This window comes from Pristiophorus japonicus, chromosome 16 (genome assembly GCF_044704955.1).
Source record: "Pristiophorus japonicus isolate sPriJap1 chromosome 16, sPriJap1.hap1, whole genome shotgun sequence".
NCBI classification, from domain to species: Eukaryota; Metazoa; Chordata; class Chondrichthyes; family Pristiophoridae; genus Pristiophorus; species Pristiophorus japonicus.
The window spans coordinates 28,373,774-28,401,689 of record NC_091992.1 but is presented as its reverse complement, the minus strand read 5'-3'; the positions used below and the strand labels follow the sequence as shown (position 1 = coordinate 28,401,689).

At 49.0% G+C, this 27,916-nt stretch overlaps 1 protein-coding gene across 1 annotated transcript in view; it reads left to right on the top strand.

Moving 5' to 3' along the window:
• LOC139226927 (membrane-associated phosphatidylinositol transfer protein 3-like) overlaps positions 1 to 27,916 on the top strand; it is a gene marked incomplete at its 5' end in the record, with an annotated part of 431,271 nt that overhangs the window by 284,331 nt on the left and 119,024 nt on the right. The window contains 4 exons of the mRNA XM_070858017.1: positions 10,503 to 10,640; positions 13,083 to 13,267; positions 21,593 to 21,765; positions 23,483 to 23,653. Of these exons, the coding sequence (XP_070714118.1) occupies positions 10,503 to 10,640; positions 13,083 to 13,267; positions 21,593 to 21,765; positions 23,483 to 23,653 (667 nt within the window). The remainder of the gene's footprint in view (positions 1 to 10,502; positions 10,641 to 13,082; positions 13,268 to 21,592; positions 21,766 to 23,482; positions 23,654 to 27,916) is intronic.

Below are 27,916 nucleotides of genomic sequence, written 5' to 3'. Positions count from 1 at the left end.
ATTGTTTCAACCCGGCATCGGCACTTTCATAGGGGCCAAGGTAGTGATTCGCATAAACCCGGTCGCCAGGCCAGTACACCCCAAGGCCAGAGCGGTGCCGTACGTAATGCGGGAAAAGATAGAATGCGAATTGGACCGCCTGCTGAGGGAAGGCATCATCTCACCAGTCGAATTCAGTGACTGGGCGAGCCCGATCGTGCCGGTGCTCAAGGTGGATGGGTTGGTCAGGATATGTGGCGATTACAAGGCCACCATCAATCAGGTGTCACTCCAAGACCAGTACCCGCTACTGAGAGTGGAGGACCTCTTTGCGACGCTATTCGGTGGCAAACTTTTTTCAAAATTGGACCTAACCTCAGCTTACATGACGCAGGAGCTGGCGAGTGAGTCGAAGAAGCTGACCACCATCACGACACACAAGGGGTTGTTCGAGTATAACAGATGTCCGCTTGGGATTCGTTCGGCCGCCGCGATCTTTCAGCGAAATATGGAAAGCCTTCTCAAGTCGATTCCAAGGACGGTGGTTTTTCAAGAAGACATCCTCATCACGGGTCGAGATACTGAAGAACACCTCCACAACCTGGAGAAGGTGTTACGCAGACTGGACCGGGTAGGGCTACGACTGAAAAAGGTGAAGTGCGTCTTCTTAGCTCCAGAGGTAGAATTCCTGGGGATGAGGGTAGCAGCAGACGGGATCAGACCTACTGCGTCCAAAACGGAAGCGGCCCAGAGAGCACCCAGACCCCGTAACATGACAGAGCTGCGTTCGTTCCTGGGGCTCCTGAACTATTATGGTAACTTTCTTACCAAATTGAGCACGCTGCTAGAGCCGCTACACGTGCTCCTTCGCAAAGGTCGCGATTGGATCTGGGGGGACAGCCAGAAAAGGGCTTTTGATAGAGCACGCAATTTGTTATGCTCCAACAAACTGCTAATGTTATATGACCCTTGTAAGAAACTTGGTTTAACATGCGATGCATCATCCTATGGGGTTGGGTGTGTGTTGCAGCATGTGAATGCCAATGGTCAGTTACAGCTGGTAGCTTATACCTCCAGAAGTCTGTCCCAGGCAGAAAGGGGCTATGGGATGGTAGAAAAGGAAGCACTAGCATGTGTAAATGCAGGAAATTTGAGCTGGAGACAGATTACAAATCCCTAACGTCCCTTTTGGCCGACAACAAAGCCATAAATGCGAATGCATCGGCCCGCATACAGAGGTGGGCACTTATGTTAGCCGCCTATGACTACACAATTCGGCACAGACCGGGCACTGAAAACTGCGCCGATGCACTCAGCAGGCTCCCACTAGCCACCACTGAGGGGGCAGCTGAGCATGATGCTGAGATGGTCATGGCTTTTGAAGCTTTCGAAAGTGAAGGCTCACCTGTGACAGCCCATCAGATTAAAGTCTGGACAAATAAAGACCCGCTAATGTCTTTAGTTAAGAAACTGGGCAGCCACGTACGGGGCATGCCCTGAGGAATTTAAACCATTTCATAGGCGCAAGGATGAACTCTCGACTCAGGCCAATTGCCTACTGTGGGGAAACCGAGTAGTCATGCCCCAGATAGGCAGAGAGGTGTTTATCAGAGAACTTCACAATGAGCACCCGGGCATTGTCATGATGAAGGCAATTGCCAGGTCACACGTTTGGTGGCCAGGGATAGATGCAGACCTGGAACTTTGTGTTCGCAGGTGCAACACGTGTGCTCAGCTCGGCAACGCCCCCAGGGAAGCCCCCCTTAGCCCCTGGTCCTGGCCCGCCAAGCCATGGTCACGCATCCATGTGGACTATGCAGGTCCTTTCATGGGAAAAATGTTTTTGGTTGTAGTAGATGCCAATCCAAATGGATCGAGTGTGCCATTTCAAATTCAAGCACATCCTCTGCCACGGTAGAAAGTCTATGGACAATGTTCGCCGCCCACGGTCTACCGGATTCTTGGTCAGCGACAATGGCCCCTGCTTCACAAGCACTGAATTCCAGGACTTCATGGCAGGCAATGGAATCAACCATGTCAGAACAGCACCGTTCAAGCCGGCCTCAAACGGCCAGGCGAAACGAGCAGTGCAGATAATCAAACAGGGGATGCTCAGAATCCAAGGGGGTTCCCTACAAAGCCGCTTATTACGCCTCCTGTTGGCCAATAGATCCCGACCACACTCGCTCACAGGGGTTCCACCCGCAGAGCTGCTAATGAAAAGCATGCTCAAAACCAGGTTATTCCTTATACACCCTACAATGAAAGAAATTGTTGAGAGCAGGCGTCAGTCACAATGTGACTACCATGACAGGAATGCGAGGGAGCGATGTATTGATGTCAATGGCCTTGTTTTTGTCCTTAATTATGCTGCAGGGCCCAAATGGCTTGCAGGCACTGTGATTGCCAAAGAGGGGAATAGGGTTTTGGTAGTTAAACTTACCAATGGACAAATCTGCCGCAAACACGTGGATCAAACTAAAAGGAGGTTCAGCAATCCCATAGAAGAAGCAGAGGAAGAACACGACGTAGAGTTCACTCTACCACAGGTGACCGAACACCGGAACCAAGTGGAGGAGAGCCCAGCCACTGTGGGCAGTCCGGACAGGCTTGAGGCCCCACAAACAGCAGACACTCAGGCCAGCGCCCAACAACCGGAGCCCCAACTCAGGCACTCTACAAGGGAGCGTAAACCACCAGAGAGACATAACTTGTGATCCCAATATGACTTTGGGGGGGAGGTGATGCCATGTATTCAACTATCATTGTAACCCATGTATAAGCTGACCTAAGTTGTACCACTTGAGAACATTGACCACAAGGGGCGAACTTGTGGGAGACATTCCTAACCTGGACTTTCAGGTATAAAAGGGGAAGCTCCACCCACCTTCATCACTTGAGGTCTTGCGAATAAAGGTAACTGGTCACAGAGTGACCTTCTCTCAAGTATGGGCCTCGTGTGCATTTATACTGTATAGTAAGGATATATCAGCAGGCGGGTCCCAGCCTCGCTGCCGGCTCCAGACCAGTCACTCACTTAGGTGCAAACCTTGTTCCGATGGTTGGTTTTCTTCAGCAGCAGAAGAACTGGATGTTGGGCAGGACCCCGCCCTGGTCCCTCCCAGCAACTTGTTCTGCAATTCGTTGTTGCGGAAGGTGAGCAGAGGTTGTCTGGCATGTCTTCTCTGGCTGGGAACCTCCACCCGAAGTCATTCCAGCTGCTCTACCTGATCCCTGACCCTCGGTGGCACCCGGCGGGCTAGGTGAGCATCTGGCCGGGCATTCGGGCCCCGGCGGCGGCTGTGCCTCTCCTCCACGGTGGCCGGGCCCCCTCCAGCAGCGGCGTTTGTGCCCCCTCCTCTTCCGCGGTGGTGACTTGCCTTTCCCCCTCCTTCGGAGATGGCTGGGCCTCTACTTTCACACAGTACTCCAGGTGCAATCTAACCAGGGCTTTGTACAGCGGCAGAGGGCTGGCAGCACCCATGGAACAATACCAAAGGAAGTAACTTACTGTTAAGTTTCATTTTAAACTTTTAAACAACTTGGGAAAAAATTTTTAAACTTACGGAGAAATTTTAAACAATTTGGAGAAACTTTTAAACAACTTGGGAAAACTTTAAAAACTTCTGGAGAAACTTTTGAACAACGTCGAGAAACTTTTAAGAATTATTTTCTTAAAAACATTTTTTTTTACTGAGGAATTGAATACTGTAGCCCAATCTAACTAGGAAATAGTTTGGTGTGTTTTAGTCGCATCATTTTCAGTCATTTGAAATCGTATTACTCACGACGACGTCCAGCGAGCAGGTGAGCCTCAGCAACCCCCCCACCCCGCCTCCTGCGGCAGGCCTACATCCCTCCAGCGGTGGGCTCTCATCCCTCCAGCGATGGACCTTCATCCCTCTATCACCGCTATGACTCTTCCACCCTTACGCTCCTTGCTGACCTCCCACCCGGAACTCCAGCGGACAGCTGACCTTCTTAATGCCTGCCCCCAACCAAGCCTCGGACCACCTACCATCAAGGACGCTAATCGGCGACGAGCTTGCGGCAAACATCTCGCCGTAGGCAATTAGGCTCATACAGCAGTGCCTGGTCTCCAGTCATCTTGACCCCCTTGCCACTGGACCTTGCTCCGCTTAGCCTGTGTAGTTGCCGGTGTGCAGCGGCCACCCAACGTCAAAAGAACTCACACACAGACAACTTCCACTCCATTAACCTGAAGTTCGGGAACTGGAACATCAGGACCCTCGTGGACAACGCCAACAGTGACAAGCTAGAACGCCACACCACCATAGTTGCCTGGGAACTTAGAAGCTTTGACATCGACATCGCTGCCCTAAGTGAGACCCGGCGGGCAGGGGAAGGCCAGCTCAAGGAACAAGGTGGAGGTTACACCTTTTTCTGGAAAGGGAAACCAGAGGAAGAACAGTGCCTTCATGGAGTCGGCTTTGCCATCAAAAATGAGCTGGTCGACCGCCTCAAAGACTCCCCCTGTGGAGTTAACGAACACCTCATGACTCTTCGACTCATCCTATCCCGGAACCAATGTGTCACAGTCATCAGTGCATACGCCCCAACACTCGAGACCAAAGAGGGTTTTTATTCCAACCTCGAAACATCCCTGCCCCGCGTCCCCGCGGGCGAAAAACTGATCCTCCTAGGTGACTTCAACGCCAGGATCGACAAAGACACAGCCCTCTGGAGAGGCGTGATTGGCAGAGAGGGGGTAGGGAAAGCCAACTCCAGCGGTATCCTACCCATGACAAAATGTCTAGAACATGAACTCCTCATCACCAACACCCTGTTCTGCCAGAGGGACAAATACAAGGCATCATGGCAACACCCTCGCTCCAAACACTGGCACCTGCTCGACTATGTCATCGTCCGAGCCAGGGATCACAAGCATCACCTGCGCCATGACAGGAGCTGACGATTGCTGAAAGGACCAACGCCTAATCCGATCCATCATCGACATCAACATAGCCCCAAAGCGAAGGAGACAGCAGAAGCATTGCCGCAAAAAAGTCAATGCCGGGGCACTTAAAGACCCAGTTAAGAGAACCCTATACAGCCAGCACCTCACAGCTAACCTGGCGTGCCTTGATGACCTGGAGATGCAGAATGCCCATTGCATTTAGTCTGTCCTCCAGGCCTCCATAACCAGTGCCTGCGAAGAGACACTTGGTTACTCAACCAGAAAACACCAGGACTGGTTTGATGAGAATGATCAGGAGATCCAAGAACTAATAGATTGCAAGCGCAGAGCATTTCTGAGCCTCAAGCAACAACCCAACTCGAGAGCAGCAAAGCAACATTACAGGCGGCTCAAGGCTGAGGTCCAACAAAAAACACGGGATGTAAAGAACAGGTGGTGGATGGAGAAAGCACAGGAGATACAACAACTGGCTGACAGCCATGCTGTGCGAGGATTCTTCATTGCAGTCAAGGCCACCTACCGTCCAAGCTCCCAAGGCCCCACCCCACTGTTGGCCAGAACTGGGGAAACACTCATCAAGGACACCGAGGCAGTCAGGGCCCCCTGGAAGGAGCATTTTGAAGATGATCTCTATCGAGACTCTGCCTTTGACTCGAGTGTTCTCGACTCCAGCCCACAGCATGCGACCCGCCACCATCTCAGCGAAACCCCAACATTGCACAAGGTAGGAAAAGCCGTAAGACAGCTCAAGAACAACAAGGCTACATGAGCGGATGGAATCCCTGCTGAGGCACTAAAGTATGGTGGAGAGGCGATGTTGGCGTGGATACATGACCTCATCTCTCTCATCTGGAGGGAGGACAGCATGCCGGGAGATCTCAGAGATGCAGTGATCGTGACCATCTTTAAAAAAGGGGACAAGTCCGACTGCGGCAACTACAGAGGAATCTCCGTGCTATCAGCCACTGGGAAAGTTGTCGCTAAAGTTCTCCTCAACCGTCATCTCCCTGTGGCCGAGGAGCTCCTCCCAGAGTCGCAATGCAGATTTCGTCCCCTACGGGGCACAACGGACATGATCTTTGCAGCGCGACAGCTGCAGGAAAAATGCAGGGAGCAACGCCAGCCCTTATACATGGCCTTCTTCGACCTTACAAAGGCCTGTGACGCTGTCAACCGCGAGGGTCTATGGAGCATCATCCTCCGTTTCGGGTGCCCCCAAAAGTTTGTCAACATCCTTCACCTGCTCCACGACAACATGCAGGCCGTGATCCGAACCAACGGATCCATTACAGACCCAATCCACGTTCGGACCGGGGTCAAACAGGGCTGCGTTATCGCTCCAACCCTCTTCTCAATCTTCCTCGCTGCCATGCGCCACCTCACAGTCAACAAGATCCCCGCTGGAGTGGAACTAAACTACAGAACCAGTGGGAAGCTATTTTACCTTCGCCGGCTCCAGGCCAGGTCCAAGACCACCCCAACCTCTGTCGCCAAGCTACAGTACGCGGACGACGCCTGCGTCTGCGCATAATCAGAGGCTGAACTCCAGGATATAGTCGATGTATTTACTGAGGCATATGAAAGCACGGGCCTTACACTAAACATCCATAAGACAAAAGTCCTCCACCAGCCTGTCCTTACCGCGCAGCACTGTCCCCCAATCATCAAGATCTATGGCGTGGCCCTGGACAACATGGACCAATTCTCATACTTCAGGAGCCTCTTATCAACAAAAGCAGACATTGATGAGGAGATTCGACACCGCCTCCAGTGCGCTAGCGCAGCCTTCGGCCACCTGAGGAAAAGCGTGTTCAAAAACCAGACCCTCAAATCTACCACCAAGCTTATGGTCTACAGGGCTGTAGTAATACCTGCCCTTCTGTATGGCACAGAGGCATGGACCATGTATAGTAGATACCTCAAGTCGCTGGAGAAATACCATCAACGATGCCTCTGCAAGATCCTACAAATCCCCTGGGAGGACAGACGCACCAACATTCGCGTCCTCGACCAGGCCAACATCCCCAGCATTGAAGCACTGACCACACTTGATCAGCTCCGCTGGGCAGGCCACATTGTCTGCATGCCAGACACGAGACTCCCAAAGCAAGCGCTCTACTCCGAACTCATTCATGGCAAACGAGCCAAGGGTGGACAGAGGAAACGTTACAAGGACACCCTCAAAGCCTCCCTGATAAAGTGCAGCATCCACACCGACACCTGGGAGTCCCTGGCCAAAGACCACCCTGAGTGGAGGAAGTGCATCCGGGAGGGCGCTGAGCACCTCGAGTCTCGTCGCCGAGTGCATGCAGAAAACAAGCGCAGGCAGCGGAAGGAACGCACGGCAAACCAGTCCCCCCTCCCTTACCCTCAACGACTGTCTGTCCCACCTGTGGCAGGGACTGTGGCTCTCGTATTGGACTGTTCAGCCACCCAAGGACTCATTCTAAGAGTGGAAGCAAGTCTTCCTCGATCCCGAGGGACTGCCTATGATGATGATGAGAAAATAACATTAGCCCTGATTTTAACACAGTGTGGGAATCGAGTGGACACGGAGGGTGAGCAGCAAACCCCCACTGACTTCGGCAGCATAAGGCCTGGGTGACTGTAACTCCCAGGCCTCATCTGCACATCCCCGGTCAGATACCCGCCCGTGAGTGCTGTGATGGGATCCGCAAGTACGGTCCCCAGCCCTCGGGTAAGTGGCAGGCAGTGGGTTTCAACAGGGCCTCGTGATTGGAATCGGGGGAGGGGGGCGGGGTTAGTGGGGAGGAATGCCTGGGCAGGAGAGGCCTAAATTTTACTTGTAGGGGCCATAGGCTGAAATCGTCGAACTGGTTGACATCATCAGGCCTAACCACACATGTAACGAAAGGCCTCGCTGATTTCCATTGGGTGTCCATGGTTCCCAGTCAGAAGAGCAAGGCTAAAATTGAAGACCGTGGGAAGGGAGCAAGGCATCAGCGGGCAAGTCTCCTGGGCGATTTTAACTGCTTGCCCACTGGGTGAGCAAGCAAGCAATCACTCTTCGACGACCTACATCCATGGCATCGATCGTGCTATACGGCTCCATTCCAAGCAGCAGAGAGCTCCCTGGATCGTGACTGATCAGATGGAGCTGAGATTAACTACGGACAACTCCGTCGTCCCCTTCAATCCCGAGCAGGTCGGTGTTCCTCCCTGATCTCGATTCTGATCTTCAGTTTACAGGAACTCTGACTCCAAGACGGGTGACATGACCAAATTGTGCCCAGCGGGTGGGCAGGTTAAAAAGCACTCCTTATGATCAAGTGTAGCAGAGTTTGGAGTTGGAGATTGTGGCTATGGAGTTAACTAAGAGTAAAGCAGTTCAAAAGAGAATATCCCTCCTGGCCTTAACATACAGATCATTAACAGTAACTTTGAAGAAACAGTTGAATAACGTTATCTGTGCATTACATTTATTAGTTTAATTGCAACATGATATTTGCCAGCTACACAGGGTTAAACCTGTTATTATATTCATGAGTTTCATGGGGAGAGGTGGAAATACCAATGAAATCCACCATTTTACTGAGCACTGCCAGTGTGGAGGGCCAGGAAGTAGTGGTTGGTGCAGGATCATACCTCTCCTCTGCTTTCGTGAAGACAGTAACTGGAAGAGTGGAGATACACTCTTAAATCCTCCCACACTTATGGCAGGACTTACAGCACCACAAGTCACAATTCACTTATTGTACTGCTATTAACTAATAATGGCAACTGGCTTTGCCATTCTCAATGGCCAATCTGGGCATTTGATGCTGGATGGCCCCAAACATCGGGATAAAAATTAATTTGTGCCCAAAAATGGGCACGCAGGGGCCACAGGGAACAATGCCTGGGGCTGAATGGATAGGCCCTAGGCGCGCCTAATATTGGGCCTCAGACCTCATTCTCATTGAACCGATGTGCTGCAGGCACCTAATGGGCAACCCCGGGCAGCTTACTGGAGAAGAGGCCCCGAAGTCCTTAAATGGGACCAGGAGAAGTGGGGGAGGAGGGGGGCCACCAGGAGGGGGACAATTTAGAGAGGGGGTGGACCGAGAGGGGCGATCAGGAGATGGTGGTGGCCGGGAGGGTAGTGTTATCTGGGAGAGATGGTCGCGATCGGGATTGGGGGGGATCTTGTGGCACCAATCGTGGGTAGTTGTGGTCACAATTGGGAGGGGGGGGTGAGCATCAAGCGGTGATTGGCAGCTGCCCACGGTTTGAATGTGGAGCTGGGAACACTTCTGCGTGTTGTATAGCTCTCCAAGGATAATGGAGGTGTCCCTATTGGCAAAGATTGCATTCACACTGCCAATATGGGGCAGAAATTCACGAGTGTGATATTCAATTTAATGAAACCATATCTCCTGATGTGGGATATGGCTACATAGAGACCAGTAATTACACAGTAGAAACCTGCTATTACATTTGGTTTCTATATTGTGGGTTGAAGTACATGGAGTGTGGTAATTCATGATCATATCATCTAAGGCAGTCCCTCGGAATCGAGGAAGACTTGCTTCCACTCCTGAAGTGAGTTCTTTGGTGGCTGAACAGTCCAATATGAGAGCCACAGACTCTGTCACAGGTGGGACAGATAGTCGTTGAGGGAAGGGGGACTGGTTTGCTGCATGCTTTTTCCGCTGCCTGCGCTTGATTTCTGCACGCTCTCGGCGATGAGACTCGAAGTGCTCAGTGCCCACCCGGATGCACTTTCTCCACTTAGGGTGGTCTTTGGCCAGGGACTCTCAGGTGTCAATGGGGATGTCACACTTTATGAGGGAGGCTTTGAAGGTGTCCTTGTAACGTTTCCGCTGCCCACCTTTGGCTTGTTTGCCGTGAAGGAGCTCCGCATAGAGCACTTGCTTTGGGAGTCTCGTGTCTGGCATGCAAACTATGTGGCCTGCCCAGTGGAGCTGATCGAGTGTGGTCAGTGCTTCAATGCTGGGGATGTTAACGTGGATGAGGACGCTGATGTTGGTGCGCCTGTCCTCCCAGAAGATTTACAGGATCTTGCGGAGACATTGTTGGTGATATATCTCCAGCGACTTGAGGTGTCTTCTGTACATCGTCCATGCCTCTGATCCATACAAGAGGGCAGGTATTACTACAGCCCTGTAGACCATGAGCTTGGTGGTAGAATTGAGGGCCTGATCTTCGAACACTCTTTTCCTCAGGTAACCGAATTCACACAGCAAGAAACCTGCTGTTACATCTGGCTGTCCTGGTGTAAGCTACAAGGTTTTGGAGAATGGTAATTATACAAAGTGAAGTCTGCTGTTCTATTTGGCTCTCCCATGTGCCTATGAATGCATGGGGAAAGGTGGTTACATTGGATGACATCTACTATATGGCTCTCCCTTTGTGGGGTTTGAGGACATGGGGAGTGGTAATTACGCTGGAAGAAGCCTACTGTTGCGTTTCGCTCTCCCAATATATACTATGAGTACACAGAGGTATTAGCTAACACAATATGAGAACTGGTATGGCCACCTCTCAGCTCAAATACCCTTCTACTGTGAATGGAGTTGTGTTTTAAAGGAGATTATCATTTGTTTTGTTCTACCTCCAATAGGTTTGCCTAATTGGTGACTGTGTTGGAGGAATTCTGGGATTTGATGCCTTGTGTTACAGTGCACATACGACATGTGAAAGCCAGAACAGCAGCAGGAGAGGGAGTATTGGTAGTATTCAGCTACCAGAAACTTTACAGGTATATCACATTAAATACTGACTAAAATTGAAAATTTCAACTAACCCAGCACACAAAACGCAAATGATGGACAATAGATTCAAATCTGTCAGGTAATGACATTGACCGAATTGACATTCTGCTCATAGCTGTGCTCAGCATGAAGAAACTATGGGCCCAAGTTTCCACAAGAAAAAAAACGGGCGCCCCTCCGAGCTGGGCGCCCGTTTTTCGCGCCTAAAACGGCACCTAAAAAAATCCTCGGTATTCTCCACCTACTTACAGGTCCTCTGGCCCTCGGCGCAGCCAGCACGAGCTGTGGGGGGGGGCGGAGCCAGGTCCCGGCGCTGAAAACAGTGCCGGGACCTCTGCACATGCGCGTTACAGTCGGCACGCAAGTGCAGTAGCTCCAGGCGCCGAACTGTGTGGGAGGGGCCCGAAGCACGCAGTCCCTAGCCCTGGCCCAATGGCCTCACTGGGGCTGCGTAAATGAGGCTCCTCCCACGGCCAGCTCCTGCTCCCCGCCCGACCAGACCCGACACTCGCTCCCCCCCCCCCGACCAGACCCGACCCGACACTCGCTCCCCCCCCCCCCGACCAGACCCGACCCGACACCCGCTCCCTCCCCCGACCCGAGACCCGACACCCGCTACCCCCCCCTGCCCCGACCCGACACCCGCTCCCCCCCCCTGCCCCGACCCGAGACCCGACACCCGCTACCCCCCCTGCCCCGACCCGACACCCGCTCCCCCCCCCTGCCCCGACCCGACACCCGACACCCGCTCCCTCCCCACCGACCAGACACCCGCTCCCCCCGACCCGAGACCCGAGACCCGCTCCCCCCGCCCCGACCCGACACCCGCTTCCCCCCCCTGCCCCGACCCGACACCCAACACCCGCTCCCCCCCCGCCCCGACCCGAGACCCGACCCCCGCTCCCCCCCCCCGCCCCGACCCGACCCGACCCGAGACCCGAGACCCGCTCCCCCCCGCTCCGACTGACCCGACCCGCGCTCCTGTTCCCCGACCCGACGCCCCCCCCGCTCTCTCTCCCTCCCCCCTCCCCCCCTCCCTCCCTCTCTCTCTCTCTCCCCCTCCCTCTCTCTCTGTCTCTCCCCCCTCCCTCCCTCCCTCCCTCTCTCTCTCTCCCCCCTCTCTCTCTCTCCCTCCCTCTCTCTCTCTCCCCCCTCTCTCTCTCTCCCTCCCTCCCCCCCCTCTCTCTCTCCCCTCTCTCTCTCTCCCTCCCTCCTCCCCCCTCTCTCTCTCTCCCTCCCTCCTCCCCCTCCCTCCCCCCTCTCTCTCTCTCCCTCCCCCCCCTCTCTCCCTCCCCCACTCTCTCTCTCCCTCCCCCCCCACTCTCTCTCCCTCCCCCCTCTCTCTCTCCCTCCCCCCCCTCTCTCCCTCCCCCCCTCTCTCTCTCCCTCCCCCCCCACTCTCTCTCCCTCCCCCCTCTCTCTCTCCCTCCCCCCCTCTCTCTCTCCCTCCCTCCCCCCCTCTCTCTCTCCCCCTCCCCCCTCTCTCTCTCCCCTCCCCCCCCCTCTCTCTCCCTCCCTCTCTCTCTCTCCCTCCCCCCCTCTCTCTCTCCCCCCCTCTCTCTCTCCCCCCCTCTCTCTCTCCCCCACTCTCTCTCTCTCTCCCTCCCTCCATCTCTCTCTCTCTCCCCCTCCCGCTCAGCGACACGAACGGCTGCAGAATTCTCCCTGGCTGAAGCACTTTCACACAGGTAGGAAGATGGTTTATTTAATCTTTTCTTGGCTTATAAATGTTTATTCAGGTTGGATTTATTTGTATAATATTTGTAGAAGTATAAATAAGGATTTATTGTCGAATTTAATGAGTTCCCTTCCCCCCCCCTCCCCCCCCACCTCATTCTGGACGCCTAATTTGTAACCTGCGCCTGATTTTTTAATGTGTAGAACAGGTTTTTTCAGTTCTACAAAAATCTTCACTGGCTCCATTCTACTTTAGTTTGGAGTACATTTTCACTGTGGAAACTTTCAAATCAGGCGTCAGTGGCCGGACACGCCCCCTTTTGAAGAAAAAATTCTGTTCTAAACGAGAACTGTTCTACCTGACTAGAACTGCAGAAAAAAAAATGTGGAGAATTGCGATTCCTAAAATAGTCCGTTCTCCACCAGTTGCTCCTAAAAATCAGGCGCGAATCATGTGGAAACTTGGGCCCTATATGTCGCATAAATGTACTCTTCTTTCTGTAAGTGTTCCTTACTAATGCTGATATTAATTCTGTTGAGGACAGTAGTAGTATCTTTGCTCATTATCAATATGAACAAAATGTTGATCGTCACAATGTGAAGATATTTGTCTAATTTTGAAGAAGATTTTTTTTATCTGTAGCTTTAGACAGAATCATGTTTTGCAAAGGAACCCAATGAACATAGGGTTAACTCTGTCTTATGATTCTTGCATTCTATATGCTAACTACTTTTTTTTTATTCTACAAAAGGATAACACACTTTTAACAGATGAAACTGGATCCGACTTAAGCTCCAGTAAACGACTTAGCAAAAGCAACATTGACATCTCGGGGATTGATCCTGAGGAACCAAGGGAACCATTGCCACGGAAACAGAGTGACTCTTCTACCTATGACTGTGATACCATAACACAGCACCAGGCTTTTCTGTCAAGGTAGCAGTGATAGAGGTTGCAAATCAGAATTGAATAGAATTGTTGGGGAAAAGAATGGTGATACTTAGCACTTACTTTCTAAACCATGAAAAGCAATTCATAGCTGGTGATTTTAAATGTATTATTTCAGGGCCATATTTTTAAACTGTCATATGGTTTTGGTGGCTTGGAATATTCATTCATTCCATCCACAACAATGTTTCTTATCTCCTGTCAAGCCAGTGGCTCATGCTGGCATACTATTCCCTCCAGTATTTTGCCCAGTTGGCCATTCTTTATGTCTGGATTTAGATGGTGTGCTGGCTACTCAAAGAAGGCATCACAATTTAATCTGTTCCTGTCTTTGGTTGACATGCATAAGCACATTACAGCAGCACTCGTTTGGCACCAATCAAGTGTGAGAACATGAAGCGATTTTCCCTGTTGTAGCCCAGTGATTTTGACAGCACCTCCCAGCCCTGCAACATCTACCACTGAGAAAAAGAGCAACAATCTCATGGGAATACTATCACCTCCAGGATCCTCTCCTATGTCATGATTTGGACATACAGGAGGGAGAAATTCATTAGCGCCTCGTTTGGGGCACTAATTTTTTAAAGTTTGAAAAGTTAGCGCTAAATTTCAAACTTAAACACAAAATTGCCATTTGTGGTCCAAGAAGGAAGTGGAGCGTTAAATCAAGTGCTCCACTTCCTTCCTGGAGCGCTATCGGCAGCGGGCAGGGCGGAGACTTCAGCAGCGCTGCACACTGGCCCTTGCAGTGCTGCCGCATTCAATGGCTCCTTCCCTCCCTTAACGGGAAGGGCCATCGCTGCAGGCTCTGCAAAATAAAAGGCAGCTATCTGGACCAGCAAAACAGCGGCAATCCTGCGCAATCAGCCCAGCGCTCAAGCAAAGTGCCAGGCTGAACTATCCCGCAGGAACCCGCAAAAAAAAAAAACAGAAACCACAAAAACATGTTTCTTTTTACTTACCTTGGCCACCTCGCCTTTAACCGTCGCCCCGGAAGTGGCTGGGTGCCCGATCCACGCCTCCTGCAGCTGTTGGTGCTTTCGCCCGGCACTGCTGCAAGGGATAGAAGTCAAATTCGGGACCGGGCGATGCGCACGGTGATGATGTCGCGATCTCCAGGCGCAGGTGATCGGGGCGCAACACTATAGTGCCGCTGCTAAACTCCCACCGAATATGGCGGGAGTCGTTGTCAGTGCCGCTTCCGGTCGCAAAGCCACTTGCGCCCCGTTAGCATCCCCTGGAGGCACTAACAGGAGGCACAAAGGCGCCCAATTTCTCCGCCATATTGTCTTTGCTTTATTGTTTGTGAGCCAATAGCCTGGAATTCCCTACCTAACATTATCATAGAAGCACCATCAACACAGAGATAACAAAAGTTCAAAAAGATGGCCCACCACCACTACCTTAAGGCAACAAGGGATGGACAATAAATACAGGCCTTGTCAGTGTTGACCATGTCCCAAGAACAAATAAATATTAAAAAATGATCTCAATTTTAGCACTTCACTATTGCCACGCAGAGCTGAAGAATTGATCTAGCAATCTGTTTGATCTTTATGGCTCCATAACACTGGAACAGAAGCTCAACAATGCATTATTTTTGTGATAAAAATTGCTCCCTCAGTCCTTTTTATCATATCCGCTAACTCAGTAACTTTTCTCTTTTTCGACGAGTTTTGCTTCCCTTTAACCAACTGCGGGAAGGATAGGGAAGAGCAGTTTGTGTTGACTTATTCTTTGGTCTTTTCTCTCTTCTGCAGGAAGAACATCAGGGTAGGAATTGGTGCGCATTGCATTCATTTATTGGGTGTAAAATGTGCGTAGAGCGCACTAATTTAGCAGTGGAATGACATGCACCCACTCTGTGAAGGTGATGTGCCGGGCGGGTGCCTAAAACAAATGTATTGCTCCTTAAATATGTTAATTAGAGGCCTAATGCATGTTGGTGCATTTAATCAGCAATGAGCAAGGTAGGCCTTGGTCTGATGGCAACGCTGGTAGCTCACCTTGATAATGTTGATGAGGCCTGAGAACCAACTTCTAACAATCGTTGGGCATTACAACAGTGACTACACTCCAAAAGTACTTCATTGGCTGTAAAGCGCTTTGAGACATCCGGTGGTCATGAAAAGCGCTATATAAATGCAAGTCTTTCTTTCTTTCTTTCGTAGCACGCTGCTTGCGTAGCAATGAGTCAATACCCAAAAATAGGCCCAGAATGATTTTTACTCTTATTATTTCTATTCAATACCTGTCCCAGCCAGCTTGGCAAAGATCAGGAACTCATTACATGGGAAACTGTGGACAAGAATCCTTCTTCCACTCGGTGTCGCTCAGTCTGCTCCATTATTTTTAGTAATCATGGATGAATTGGAGCATACTTTGAGTTATCTACAAAATTGGACTAATGACTACAGGAGAAAACAGATATTAAGGGCCCAAGTTTCGAGCCGCGCCTAGAACGGCGCAGTCCCGACCTGGACGCCCGTTTTTCGCGCCACAAAGTGCGCCTAAAAAAAACTTCCAGATTCTCCGGCTCCCTGCAAGTCGTTTGCAGCTCGGCGCGGCGCAGCACGAGCTGTAGGGGGTGGAGCCAGGTCCCTGCGCTGAAAACAGTACCGGGACCTCTGCACATGCGCACTACAGTGGGCGCGCGCATGTGCAGTAGCTCCAGGCGCCCAAAACTGTGTGGGAGGGGCCGAAGCACGCAGCCCCTAGCCCTGGCCGAATGGTCTCACTGAGGCTGTGATAATAAGGCTCCTCCCACGGCCAGCTCCTGCTTCCTCCTGACCCGACTCGACTTTGGCTTCCCCCCCCCCCCCCCCCCCCTCCGGACCGGACCCGACACCGACCCGACTCCCGCTTCCCCGCCCCTGCCCCTGGACCGGACCGGACCCGACCCCCCGGACTGTACCCGACCCGACTCCCGCTTCCCCCCACCCCTGGACCGGACCCGACCCCGACACCGACTCCCGCTTCCCCCCCCGCCCCCGGACCGGACCGGACCCGACCCCCCGGACTGTACCCGACCCGACTCCCGCTTCCCCCCACCCCTGGACCGGACCCGACACCGACCCGACTCCCGCATCCCCGCCCCCGGACTGGACCCGAACTGACCCCCCGGACTGTACCCGACCCGACTCCCGCTTCCCCACCCCCCGCCTCCGGACCGGACCCGACACCGACCCCGACACCGACCCGACTCCCGCTTTCCCCCTCCCCCACCCCCCCCCCCGACCCGACCCAACGCCACCTACCTGTAAATCTGGTGCTGCGGATGGGCCCTGCCCGAAGTCTTGGGCCCTGCCTGAAGTCTCGGGCCCAGCCGGGCCCGGCCCGTTCAACCTCCCTCCCCCATCTCCTTCCGCCCCCCCCCCATCTCCTCCCCCCCCCATCTCCTCCCCCCCCCCCATCTCCTCCCCCCATCTCCTTCCCTCCCCATCTCCTCCCCCCCATCTCCTTCCCTCCCCATCTCCTTTCCCCCATCTCCTTTCCCCCCATCTCCTTTCCCCATCTCCTTCCCCCCCATCTCCTTTCCCCCCATCTCCTCTCCCCCCATCTCCTTTCTCCCCCCCTCTCCTTTCCCCCCCCTCTCCTTTCCCCCCCTTTTTCTTCCCCCTTTTTCTTTCCCCCCCTTTTCCTCCTCCCCCCTTCCCCCCTCCTCCTCCCCGCCTTCTCCCTTCTCCTCCTCCTCACCTTCCCCCTTCTCCTCCTCCCCACCTTCCCCCTTCTCCTCCTCCCCCCTTCCCCTTCCCTCCCTCTGCTCTCCCCCTCTATCCCTCTACCCCCCTCCTCCCCCTCCCCTCGCTGTCAGAAACACAGACACTGACAGACGGAGAGTGAGAGACACACACAGACAGACAGACAGAGAGATAGAGACACTGACAGAGACACACTGGGGCGGGGGGGCATCCCAGCACGTTGTTGGAGGGCTCCTGGTGCTGCTGTCGGTAAGTAGAAAATGTTTTATTTATTGATTTAAAAAAAATAAAAATTATTTCTTATTAATTTTTTTTGATTGATTTATTGGTTGATTTATCGATGTTTTATCATTTATTATTGATGATGGCTCTTTATTTGTAAAACTGAAGTGTTTAATGTTTGTAAACTTCCCTTTAAACCCCCCCCCCCCGCCTTTCCCTACGCCTGATTTGTAACCTACGCCTGATTTTCTAACGTGTAGACAAGGTTTTTTCGAGCGTACAAAAATGTTCACTTACTCCATTCTAAGTTAGTTTGGAGTAAGTTTTCACTGACGAAACTTTGAAAACAGGCGTAAGTGGTCGGACACGCCCCCTTTTGAAAAAAAAATTTTGGTTCCAAAGTGAAACTGTTCTAACTGACTCGAACTGGAGCAAACTAAATGGCGAGAATTCCGATTTCTAAGACACTCCGTTCTACACCAGTTGCTCCTAAAAATCAGGAGCAAATCATGGCAAAACTTGGGGCCTATGAAGCTAAAAGTATCTGTTCACAAGGCAGCAGCACGTACATCAGGATGTTTAGGCGGGAATCCTGCAAGTCTTGTGGGGCCAACACAGAATGTGATGCTCTCGGCAATAAAATGATCACGCTGGAGGTCTGATCGCACAGCCTTGATGAAATGCCTGAAATTACCTTCGCGCTTTCTCGATCCTATGTTATGTGTAAGCTTATAGTGATTGAACAAAATCTTTGGAGTCCCTCAGTGTACATTTTACCATTCGGAAGGTTTCATGCATCTTTTTATATTAAGCAATTCAAAATAACCAACAGGACCCTAGTGAGTCATTCCAGTCATAATATTAATGTGATTAGACAGGGATTATCATTAACTCTAACCTAATCTTTTCTAACTAGAGACGTTTAATGTCCTTGTCTAACATTGAGAATATGTGAATAAGATTTAACAGCAAGAAGAATAATAGAACAATTATTATAAACATGATATATTATGGAATTTTGAATGTCAGCGTCAAATTCCATTCATTTACAATAATTTTCGAGATATCCCTTTCCATAAGCCTATATTAAAATCCATCCAACATTAAAATTATATTTGCTCTTGTTGTGTTTTCACGATTGACCATCTTTCAATATTAAGATGACAGTTAAGGACAGCCAGATGATTTATTAAATACTTACCACAAATATTGCACTAATACATTCCATGATTTTTTTTAATGAATCCATTGAAAGAACCACAAGTCATTTTTATATTTTTATTTAATTTTAAAAGACACAATTTATCATCCTTGGCATTATATAAAAAATTAAAAAATATATAATTTGTACATAGTACTATCATTTCTTCCTTATCATTTTTTAAAAACTGCAATTGAATGAAACATCTGTAGTCTGCTTCATTAAATTGATCAAATTATAATATTTATACATCAGCTTCTTTATTTATTCCTACTGCAACTAGACTTTAATTAAACATTGGAGGGCTGAGAATCTGCGGGGGATGGTGAGATAAACCCGCCCACAACCTTAGACACCGATTCTGCCAAAATCTCTAGAGTCAAGAGGAGGCCCCTTAATTCATCTATCACAGGCAGGTGGCCATGTCACGAGGGCACATTTAGTGGCCCCACCTGCCAGAGAGACCACAAGTTGTCACACAACATTGGTCAATAGGGCAGAGAGTAGCCCCCTCACCAAAAATAAATGATATATTGTCCACTGGAGCCCTCTTTATAAGGGGGCCGCATTTTAATAATGAAAAAACAACTTTCCTGTTCTTCGAGACCCCAGGCCACAATCCCAACCTAGACTCCTTTGTGGCCTTATACACCAGACACACGGCCACCAATGAAACACTGCATTCCACCGAGGTCCGGGCGGTGGGAACTCCCAACATTGAGAATCCTCCACTCCCAGCTCACCCGCTCCTGTGTTGATGGTCTTGTACTGATAGGGCAGTGGTTCTATCGCTCGCAAGGCCCCATGGAAATCCAGGTGTTAGGCTGGACCTCGGTATATCTCGGTCCCTGCCTAATTTCTGTCCTTTCCAGTGTACTCCTTCCAGAATTATGACAGAGGGTCACTGGAAGTCCTACGGATTTTCAGCACCTGAATAACTAAGCATAATTTTTTGGGATTTGTTGATGGGATGTGAGCATCGCTGGCATGGCCAGCATTTATTGTGCATCCTAAATTGCCCTTGAGAAGATGGTGATGAAACATACAAGGCCATTTCAGAGGGCAGTTAAGAGTCAACCACATTGCTGTGGGTCTGGAGTCACATGTAGGCCAGACCAGGTAAGGATGGCAGATTTCCTTCCCTAAAGGACATTAGTAAACCAGATGGGTTTTTATGGCAATCTGGTAGTTTTATGATCACCATTACTGGTACTAGCGTTTTGTTTAATTCCAGATTTATTTGAACACATGTCTCTGGATCATTAGTCCAGGCCTCTGGATTACTAGTCCAGTAACATAACCACTATGCCACCATACCCTGTGATATTTATTGTGTTTACCTTATGAGATCCTACTATTTTAGCATGGAAAGTCTTAACGCATCATAGTATATAAAATAATATCTTACAATAGTTAGTTCTCAATAGCTATCGGACATCTATTGGAGTGACTATATTGAAGATGCTGAGCAATGAAAGCATGCCCACATTAATTGAGACTATGGGAAAAGAGGACAATCTTAAAAAATGACGCACCCACTAGTTAAAGGCCATTACTTTGGGGGAGATTTTCAACCCTCGCCCAATACGATTAGTGTCTAACCATCCCACCAATTGCTGTTCAAAGCCCCCCAATCAGGCTTCGGTCCTGCCCACAGTAGACTGGTCAAAATCACCAAAGACGTTCTGTGTGACTGCAACCGCAAATATCTATCCATCATTATCCTCTCCGACCTCGCTGCTGCTTTCAACATTATCAACCAGTCCATCCTCCTTGAACATGTCTCCTTCACTGTCAACCTTTTTGCACTGCTCTCTCCTAGTTCCATTCATAGCTCCCGCATTGTTGACATTACATGACCTCAAATGCTTTCTCCTACCATGTCTGCAGTCATGTGTGATGCACCATAGAGCTCCATCTATGTCCCCTCCTTTATCAAGTCACCTCGGCCGCATGGGGTCATGTATGTCGACAACACTCAGCTCTAGCCCACTGCCTCCTTCATTGACCACCTGTCCAACACTAAGATTTGAATGAACCATCATTTCCTCCAGCTTCAGGTTGGAAAACCAAAGCCAACTTCTTTCATCCCACAAACACCTGCGCCTCTCTAGCCTCAGTTCCTTCATCTTCGTAGGCCAGCAAGCTAAGCATAGAAGTATGGAAGTTTGGTGTACTGCTCAACTACAAAACGTTACCTGCTTCAGCCGTTACGTCCTCCTTCTGCTGCTGAAACCCTAATCCACAACTTTACATAGAATTACATGGAATTTTACAGCAGAGAAACAGGCCATTCTGCCCAACAGGTCTATGCCAGTACTTGTGCTCCACATAAGTCTTTCTCACCTCAACATTGGATTTCTCTAATGGTCTTCTTACTGGTCTTCCCACATCTACCCTCCAAAAAAACATGCCTCACCTTCATGAAGATTTCTGCACCCATCAACACAGTCCTTGCTGGATTCCACTAGCCATCCGTGCCTTCAGAGAATCGACTTGAAGATCCTGGTCCTCACCTTAAAATTGTTTCTTGACCTTACTCCACCTCTGTCTCTGTAGCTTCTCCAGCCCTATTTGTTGGCCAGCATCCCCAACTCTTCCACCTGCAGCCTCTTTGGTGTACCCCTTCCGCTCCACTCTCAGTGGTAGAGCTTTCTTCTGTCTTCACTTTATATGCTCTTCCTCAGCATCTCTACCTTGTTGCTCTCGCCTCACCTTTGAAAAGCTCCCTAAAATCTACCTCTTAAACCATAAGTTCAGCCATTTCCACTAAACCTTCTCTTACTACTGGTTGACATCTGTTCTCACCTCTGCAGCGCAGTGGAACAATGTTACTGTGTTAAAAGCACTAAATGCAAGTTGGTGTTGTAATACTTCTAGTCTTAGTTTGTATAATCTTTTGACTTGTTGATTGCCTTGATCTTGCCTTCGGTGTTTGACTATTATGAATTTTGCAGTTCCGCTATATATATAGCCTGATGCTGACCTCGTTTTCTTTATTTGTGCTTTTGCTGGGTGCATTGCATTATATAGTTAATTAAATCTGAATTCCAAAATTAAGAAGTTTCAATAAAATGTGTAATTTCTGAGGAAATACAGATGGGAAATTAAAATAAACCAGTTTTAATTTGAAATGTTTCCAATAAGATGAAGGCATTGATTTTAATAAATATACTTTTCTTTGAACAGAATTCACTCCAGCGCGTTAAACGATGAGTCGGATTTACAGAGGACAAGTAGCACCAACTTATTAAATGGGAACCCAGGCCGATTTGATTTTGACGTCTCTGACTTTTTCCTCTTTGGTTCCCCATTGGCCTTGGTTCTGGCCATGAGGTGGACAGTACTTCCCTCCGTAGATGGTAAGACCTTACAGATCCTGTAGTCTATATCAAGATAGCCATTAAAATACAGCCCAAAGGAGGACTGAGAGAAACATATACCAACTGCAAATTGCCCTGTGGAATCAGTGATTGCTCAGTGTACACGCTGTGTAGATCGCAGCACAGTCATTGTTTTTATTCAAATAATTCCTACATTAATTATTTGGAGTTGTACTTGATTTGTCTTGATAGTTTACAGTGGGTATTTTTTTTCAGTATAATGATTAATTTTGCATAATTGTATCCATTTATCTGGTAATTATGTAAAAATAAATCATGCTGCTGGAAACAATGTCCAAATAAGCATTAATTTTCTTTTAGGGATTGGAGCATATAAATGTTTGCCACCAGATATTAACTCCAAAACGTGTGCCTGTGGACTAGAAGCTTCAGTATCTTACCCTGCAGATGCAGGCACAGTTAATTTAGGGTATCACAGAATCTTTGTAGAGGGGCATTCAATTCTTGACCAGAAACAGTGATTTTGAATCCCAGTTCTGACTATCAGATTTGATTGGTTTGCAAGTTCCGAGCTGAATATTTCAGTGCAGCACGGCATGGTAACACTTCATCTTGGGAAGATGGGGGAATGCCAATAAGAACAGTTCCCCCCACACCCACCCCCCCACCAGCACCCCCCCCCCCCCTCCCTCCACATCCCACCCACCTCACGCCCAGTCCATTTTATTGTAGGGATTTTGCTCATTTCTTCAGATGCCGGAGATTGCAGAAACAAAACAAGTCCGAAAGAGACGATAAAATATTTAGCTCAATATTTCTCCTTCCCTGCACAATAAAAAACAATGCTATTGTTACTGTATAAATCCTGCTGTAGTACACACTGTCCAATAACTGATGGAATGCATCAGTTACATTTTCTGGAAAGCTACATTTTCTGGGTTCCCACCAAAGTCTAGGCACCCCAACTGGCACCAATACATATCGGAAAATCGCGAGCGATTGTTTTCCAATAAGCGCTCATAGTGAACTAAGTATCTCATTGCTGGCGGGACTCAGTGTGAACTCTTTTCTCACTACATTTCAAAGCAGCAGCTGCTCAGTATTTTGATGAACTCTCCGGCGAGTCAGCATTGAAAGGGCGATACATGCCAATAAAGAACAGTATTTGTTTTTGATCAAAGTGCCTGGGGACGTAATGAGATTGACCTGAAGAGCAACCGGGAGGGTGCTGAACAGCTCGAGTCTCGCCACCAAGAGCATGCAGAAAGCAAGCGCAGACAGCGGAAGGAGCGTGCTGCAAACCAGTCTCCCCACCCACCCTTTCCTTCAACCACTGTCTGTCCCACCTGTGACAGAGACTGTAATTCCCACATTGGACTGTACAGCCACCTGAGAACTCGCCTTTAGAGTGGAAACAAGTCTTCCTCGATTTCGAGGGACTGCCTATGATGATGATGATGATGCCCTGCATTAATGTGCAGCCATGCACACGACTCCCTGCTCCTTTGTCTAAACTGCTTTTATTCATTTGCATTTTCCGTTTTCTGTTGTCACATTGCATTTCTTGACCGTGCGATTTACATTAAAATGATTTCTATTTTTTTTTATGCCTGAACGAAAGATTGCCATCCTCATACATGTTCCCAGGCAGCGTTTCAACGATTCAGTGACACTGAAGAGAATGATCAGTTTTGTTCGCTTCTGTTCTTTCACACCTCTCTTGTTTCTCTACCAGTGACTCAGCTGCGGCCTGCGTGCACCCAAGTGTACAGCCTCTTCCACTCGGCCGACCCCTCTGCCACCCGGCTGGAACCACTGCTGGAGAAAAAGTTCCACCTCTTGGCTCCATTCTGTGTTCCAAGGTACCAGCGATACCCTTTGGGAGATGGGAATTCTGCCCTGCTAGGTATGTTGTTCTCAGTATATCATGGGGGCGGCGGGAAATCATTTGGAATCTGATTCTTGTAGTCCCACTATAGATACAGCGTTTCAAGTCCGGCTGTCCGAAAATCGGAATTGTCCAAAAACCAGACATTTTTGAGAAACTGCCATTTGATATTCAGTAGTCCGGAATCCGGAATTATTGTCCAAAAACTGGCAGGCCGGACGAGTTATCGGCTTCGGGGATGCAGAGGATCCTCTTCTGCGAAATCTTGACAGATCGGAAAAGCTGGTTTTCGGCACATGCGCATCACGGCCCGAAAACTGGCCTTGTCCAAAATATGGAAAAGTCCGAAAATTGACACGGTCTCGGTCCCGAGGTTGCCGGATTTGAGATGTCGTACCTGTAGCGGTTGGAGGGTTTTTAAATAGTTGAATGAGCTTTCTTAATTTACAATGAAACCAAGTGTTAGGTACCTAAGTTGCTTAGAATGTGTTTCAACTTACAATACTCAATAAGAGAAAATTATTTTTAAAAATATTGTCGCAGATTTAATACAAGATGAAATATATTCCATAGCCTTTTGTTGATCTGAATCTCTCGGATCTAAATATTTTGAATGTGTGAAAGTTCGAGAAACACCTTTCAGCTTTAACCAGGATCTAAAAACCACTGCACTAAGGCTCAGTTTCAAGCATTGTCATTTCTGAGTCAGCAAGTTTTGCATTTAAGCTCCTCTCCAGGACTTGAGTGCAGCACTGAGGGAGTGCTGCACTGTCAGAGGTGTCATCTTTCAGATGAGGTGCTAAACCGAGGTCCCATCTAAGTTGAGATGGACATGAAAATTCCCATTGCTCTGAAAAGGAGCAAGACTGGTGTCTTGGCAATATTCTTCCCTCAACCAACAACTTCTAATTGATGTTTGCGCAATATGGCTGTAATGTTTGACAACAGCGTCTGCATTTCAAAGCAGGATGCTTATGAGAGATACAGGCCCTGATATTTTCCGGGGTGGGGTTTCGCATTTGGCAGGGAAGGAGTTATGGCTTGGAAAACTAGAGTACGAATTTCCCCGAACACCGTGGAGTTTTAACTTCAGGGTGTGTGTGCTTTTGTCCTCGCCAATGTTCTCCACCTGAAAGCCAGCTTGATTGACACGGGGAGGGGGTGAATAAAGTGTGCTTGGCGGGGGGGGGGGGGGGGGAGGGCGGGCTAGATCGTGGTGCAGGTGGAGCGATGCAAGGGTTGGCAAAGCGGTGATCGCGGGGGGAGAAGCTGACAGATTGCGAGGGAAGAGGTGGTGGGTGTGCTTGGGGAGTCGCTGATCGCGAGGAGAGAGGGGGGTTTGAGGGTAGATCGTGGCGGCGGGGATGGGGGGGTTGCTGGGACAAGTCGCGCGGGGGTTGGTGGGGCAGTTTACAAGGTAACTTGTTTACAGGGAGGAGATACTGCTGCTCCTCCTGGCCCACAAGCAGTGCTATAAAGGCACATACCTTATGGATCTAGCCCCTCTTGCCTCCTTTTACCTGATGGGATTCTCAAGGCCAGGGAAACCCAGCCCATAATAGTTAAAAATTGAAACTTTATTAAAATGGAGGCAGACCGCCTCTTTACCCACCGACCCACCTCCTGAGAGCGGATTGGTCACTGGCCCCTCGTCTTGCCTCCGGTAACACCAGAAGCGGGCGGGTTTGAGGTGGGTTGGGGTCGTGTTTGAAATTTCTGACATTTGTACTTCCCACTGACCCAAACCCACCCTTACCCCCACAAATTCTTTCTTTCTAGTAGAATAGCCATCACTTTCAAATTACAATGGGATAATATATAATAGAGAGTAGTTTCTTATCATGCCCCCAAGTGCTCTCTAACCAATGCATTACTTTTTGAAGTGCAGTCAATGTTGTGACATAAGCAAACTTGATAGTCAATTTTCACAGCAAAGGGACGATCCACCTGAAACGGGCGTGAAATCGGCAGACGTGCCCCTGCCCAAGGCCCTCATGGGAAGGCTTCAACCATTTTCAGGTTTGGGCCTCATTTGAATGCTGCAGCATCAAACGGGCACCCCACTGGAATTCACCAGTTGTAGGATGGGGGAAAGTGGCTGGGGTCTCATGCTGGACCAACTGGCAGGTCACATGACTAGTGGTGGGAGTGGAGGGGGGCGCGGGGGCAGAAAGGGAGATCAATCACGGGGGAATCTTCTGTGAGCTGCCAGTACTCCTGCTCCTCCTAGCCTCACAAAAGTAAAAATACTAATATTCCATGGGCTTTTTCTTTTCAGTGGCCTCCAGTGTCCCTTTAAGAACCACTGGTTAGAATGCTCGAACCCTGGTACAAATGGATGAAGCATGTGTAGAATGAAAGCTGCATCAGGCAGGCTTCAGCCACCTCCCCCAATTTCCAATTGTGAGCCGTCCATTTATCAGGCAATGGCCGCTGACAGTTGATAGTCGTCCGCACATTCGTTTATGGTGATCGAAGAAAATGGCTTCCTCATATATTTCTTATTAACAGTCTTATTCGGTTTGAATTTTATGTACCTGGAGGATTGGAAAGGGGTGCTGTTAGCATTGTTGGCAGTTAACTTCTAAATCAGAAGATTAACATCTGTTCGTGTCAGCAGCATGACAGATATGCAAATCGATGGTAACATGAATGTACATAGGATTACATAGGGGAGAAAGTCGCTGGTGGGTGTAGTCTATAGGTCCCCTAACAGTAGCTACACTGTTGGATGGAGTATAAATCAAGAAGTAATGGAGGCTTGTAAAAAAGGAACGGCAATAATCATGGGTGGTTTTAACCGTCATATTGATTGGACATAGCAAATTGGCCAGGGTAGCCTTGAGAAAGAGTTCATAGAGTGTATCTGTTTCCTTGAACAGTACGTTGTGAAATCAACCAGGGAGCAGGCTATCTTAGATCTGGTCCTGTGTAATGAGACAGGATTAATAAATGATCTCCAAGCGAAGGATTCTCTAGGAATGAGTGACCATAACATTGTTGAATTTCAAATTCAGTTGGAGGGTGAGAAAGTTGGATCTCAAACCAATGTCCTAAGCTTAAGTAAAGGAGACGACAAAAGTATGAAGGCAGAGTTGGCTAAAGTGGACTGAGAAAATAGATTAAAGTATGGGACGGTTGATGAGCAGTGTCAGACATTTAAGGAGATATTTCATAATTTGCAACAAAAATATATCCCAATGAGAAGGAAAGACTGAAAGAGAAGGGATAACCATCCATGGCTAACTAAGGAAATAAGGGATGGTATTACATTGAAAACAAGGGCATACAAAGTGGCCAAGACTAGTGGGAGGCCAGAGGATTGGGAAACTTTTAAAAGCCAGCAAAGAACAACTAAAAAAAAATAAAGGGAGGGAAGATAGATTATGAAAGTAAACTAGCACAAAATATAAAAACAGATAGCAAGAGTTTCTACAGATATATAAAAAGGAAAAGAGTGGCTAAAGTAAATGTTGGTCCCCTATAGGATGAGACTGGGGTATTAATAATGGGGACAGGGAAATAGCAGAGACATTGAACAAATATTTTGTATTGGTCTTCAGGGTAGAAGTCACTAAAAACATCCCAATAGTGGATAATCAAGGGGCTATAAGAAGGGAGGAACCTATCACTATCACTAAAGAAGGAGTACTAGGTAAAATAATGGGACTAAAGGCAGATAAGTCCCCTGGTCCTGCTGGCTTGCATCCTAGGGTCTTGAAAGAAATGGCTGCAGTGATAGTGGATGCATTGGTTGTAATCTACCAAAATTCCCTAGATTCTGGGGAGGTCTCAGCAGATTGGAAAACCACAAATGTACCGCCCCTATTTAAAAAAGGAGGCAGACAGAAAGCAGGAAATTATAGACTAGTTAGCCTAACATCGGTCGTTGGGAAAATGTTGGAGTCCATTATTAAGGAAGCAGTAGCAGGACATTTGGAAAAGCATAATTCAATCAAACAGTGTCAGCATGGTTTTATGAAAGGGAAATCATGTTTGACAAATTTGCTGAAGTTCTTTGAGGAAGTAACGAGCAGGGTGGATAAGGGGGACCCAGTGAATGTGGTATATTTGGATTTCCAGAAGGCATTCGATAAGGTGCCACATAAAAGGTTTACTGCACAAGATAAAAGATTACAATGTAGGGGATAATGTATTGACATGGATAGAGGATTGGCTAACTAACAGAAAATAGAGAGTAAGGATAAATGGGTCATTCTCTGGTTGGCTAACAGTAACTAGTGGGGTGCTGTAGGGATCGGTGCTAGGGCCTCAACTATT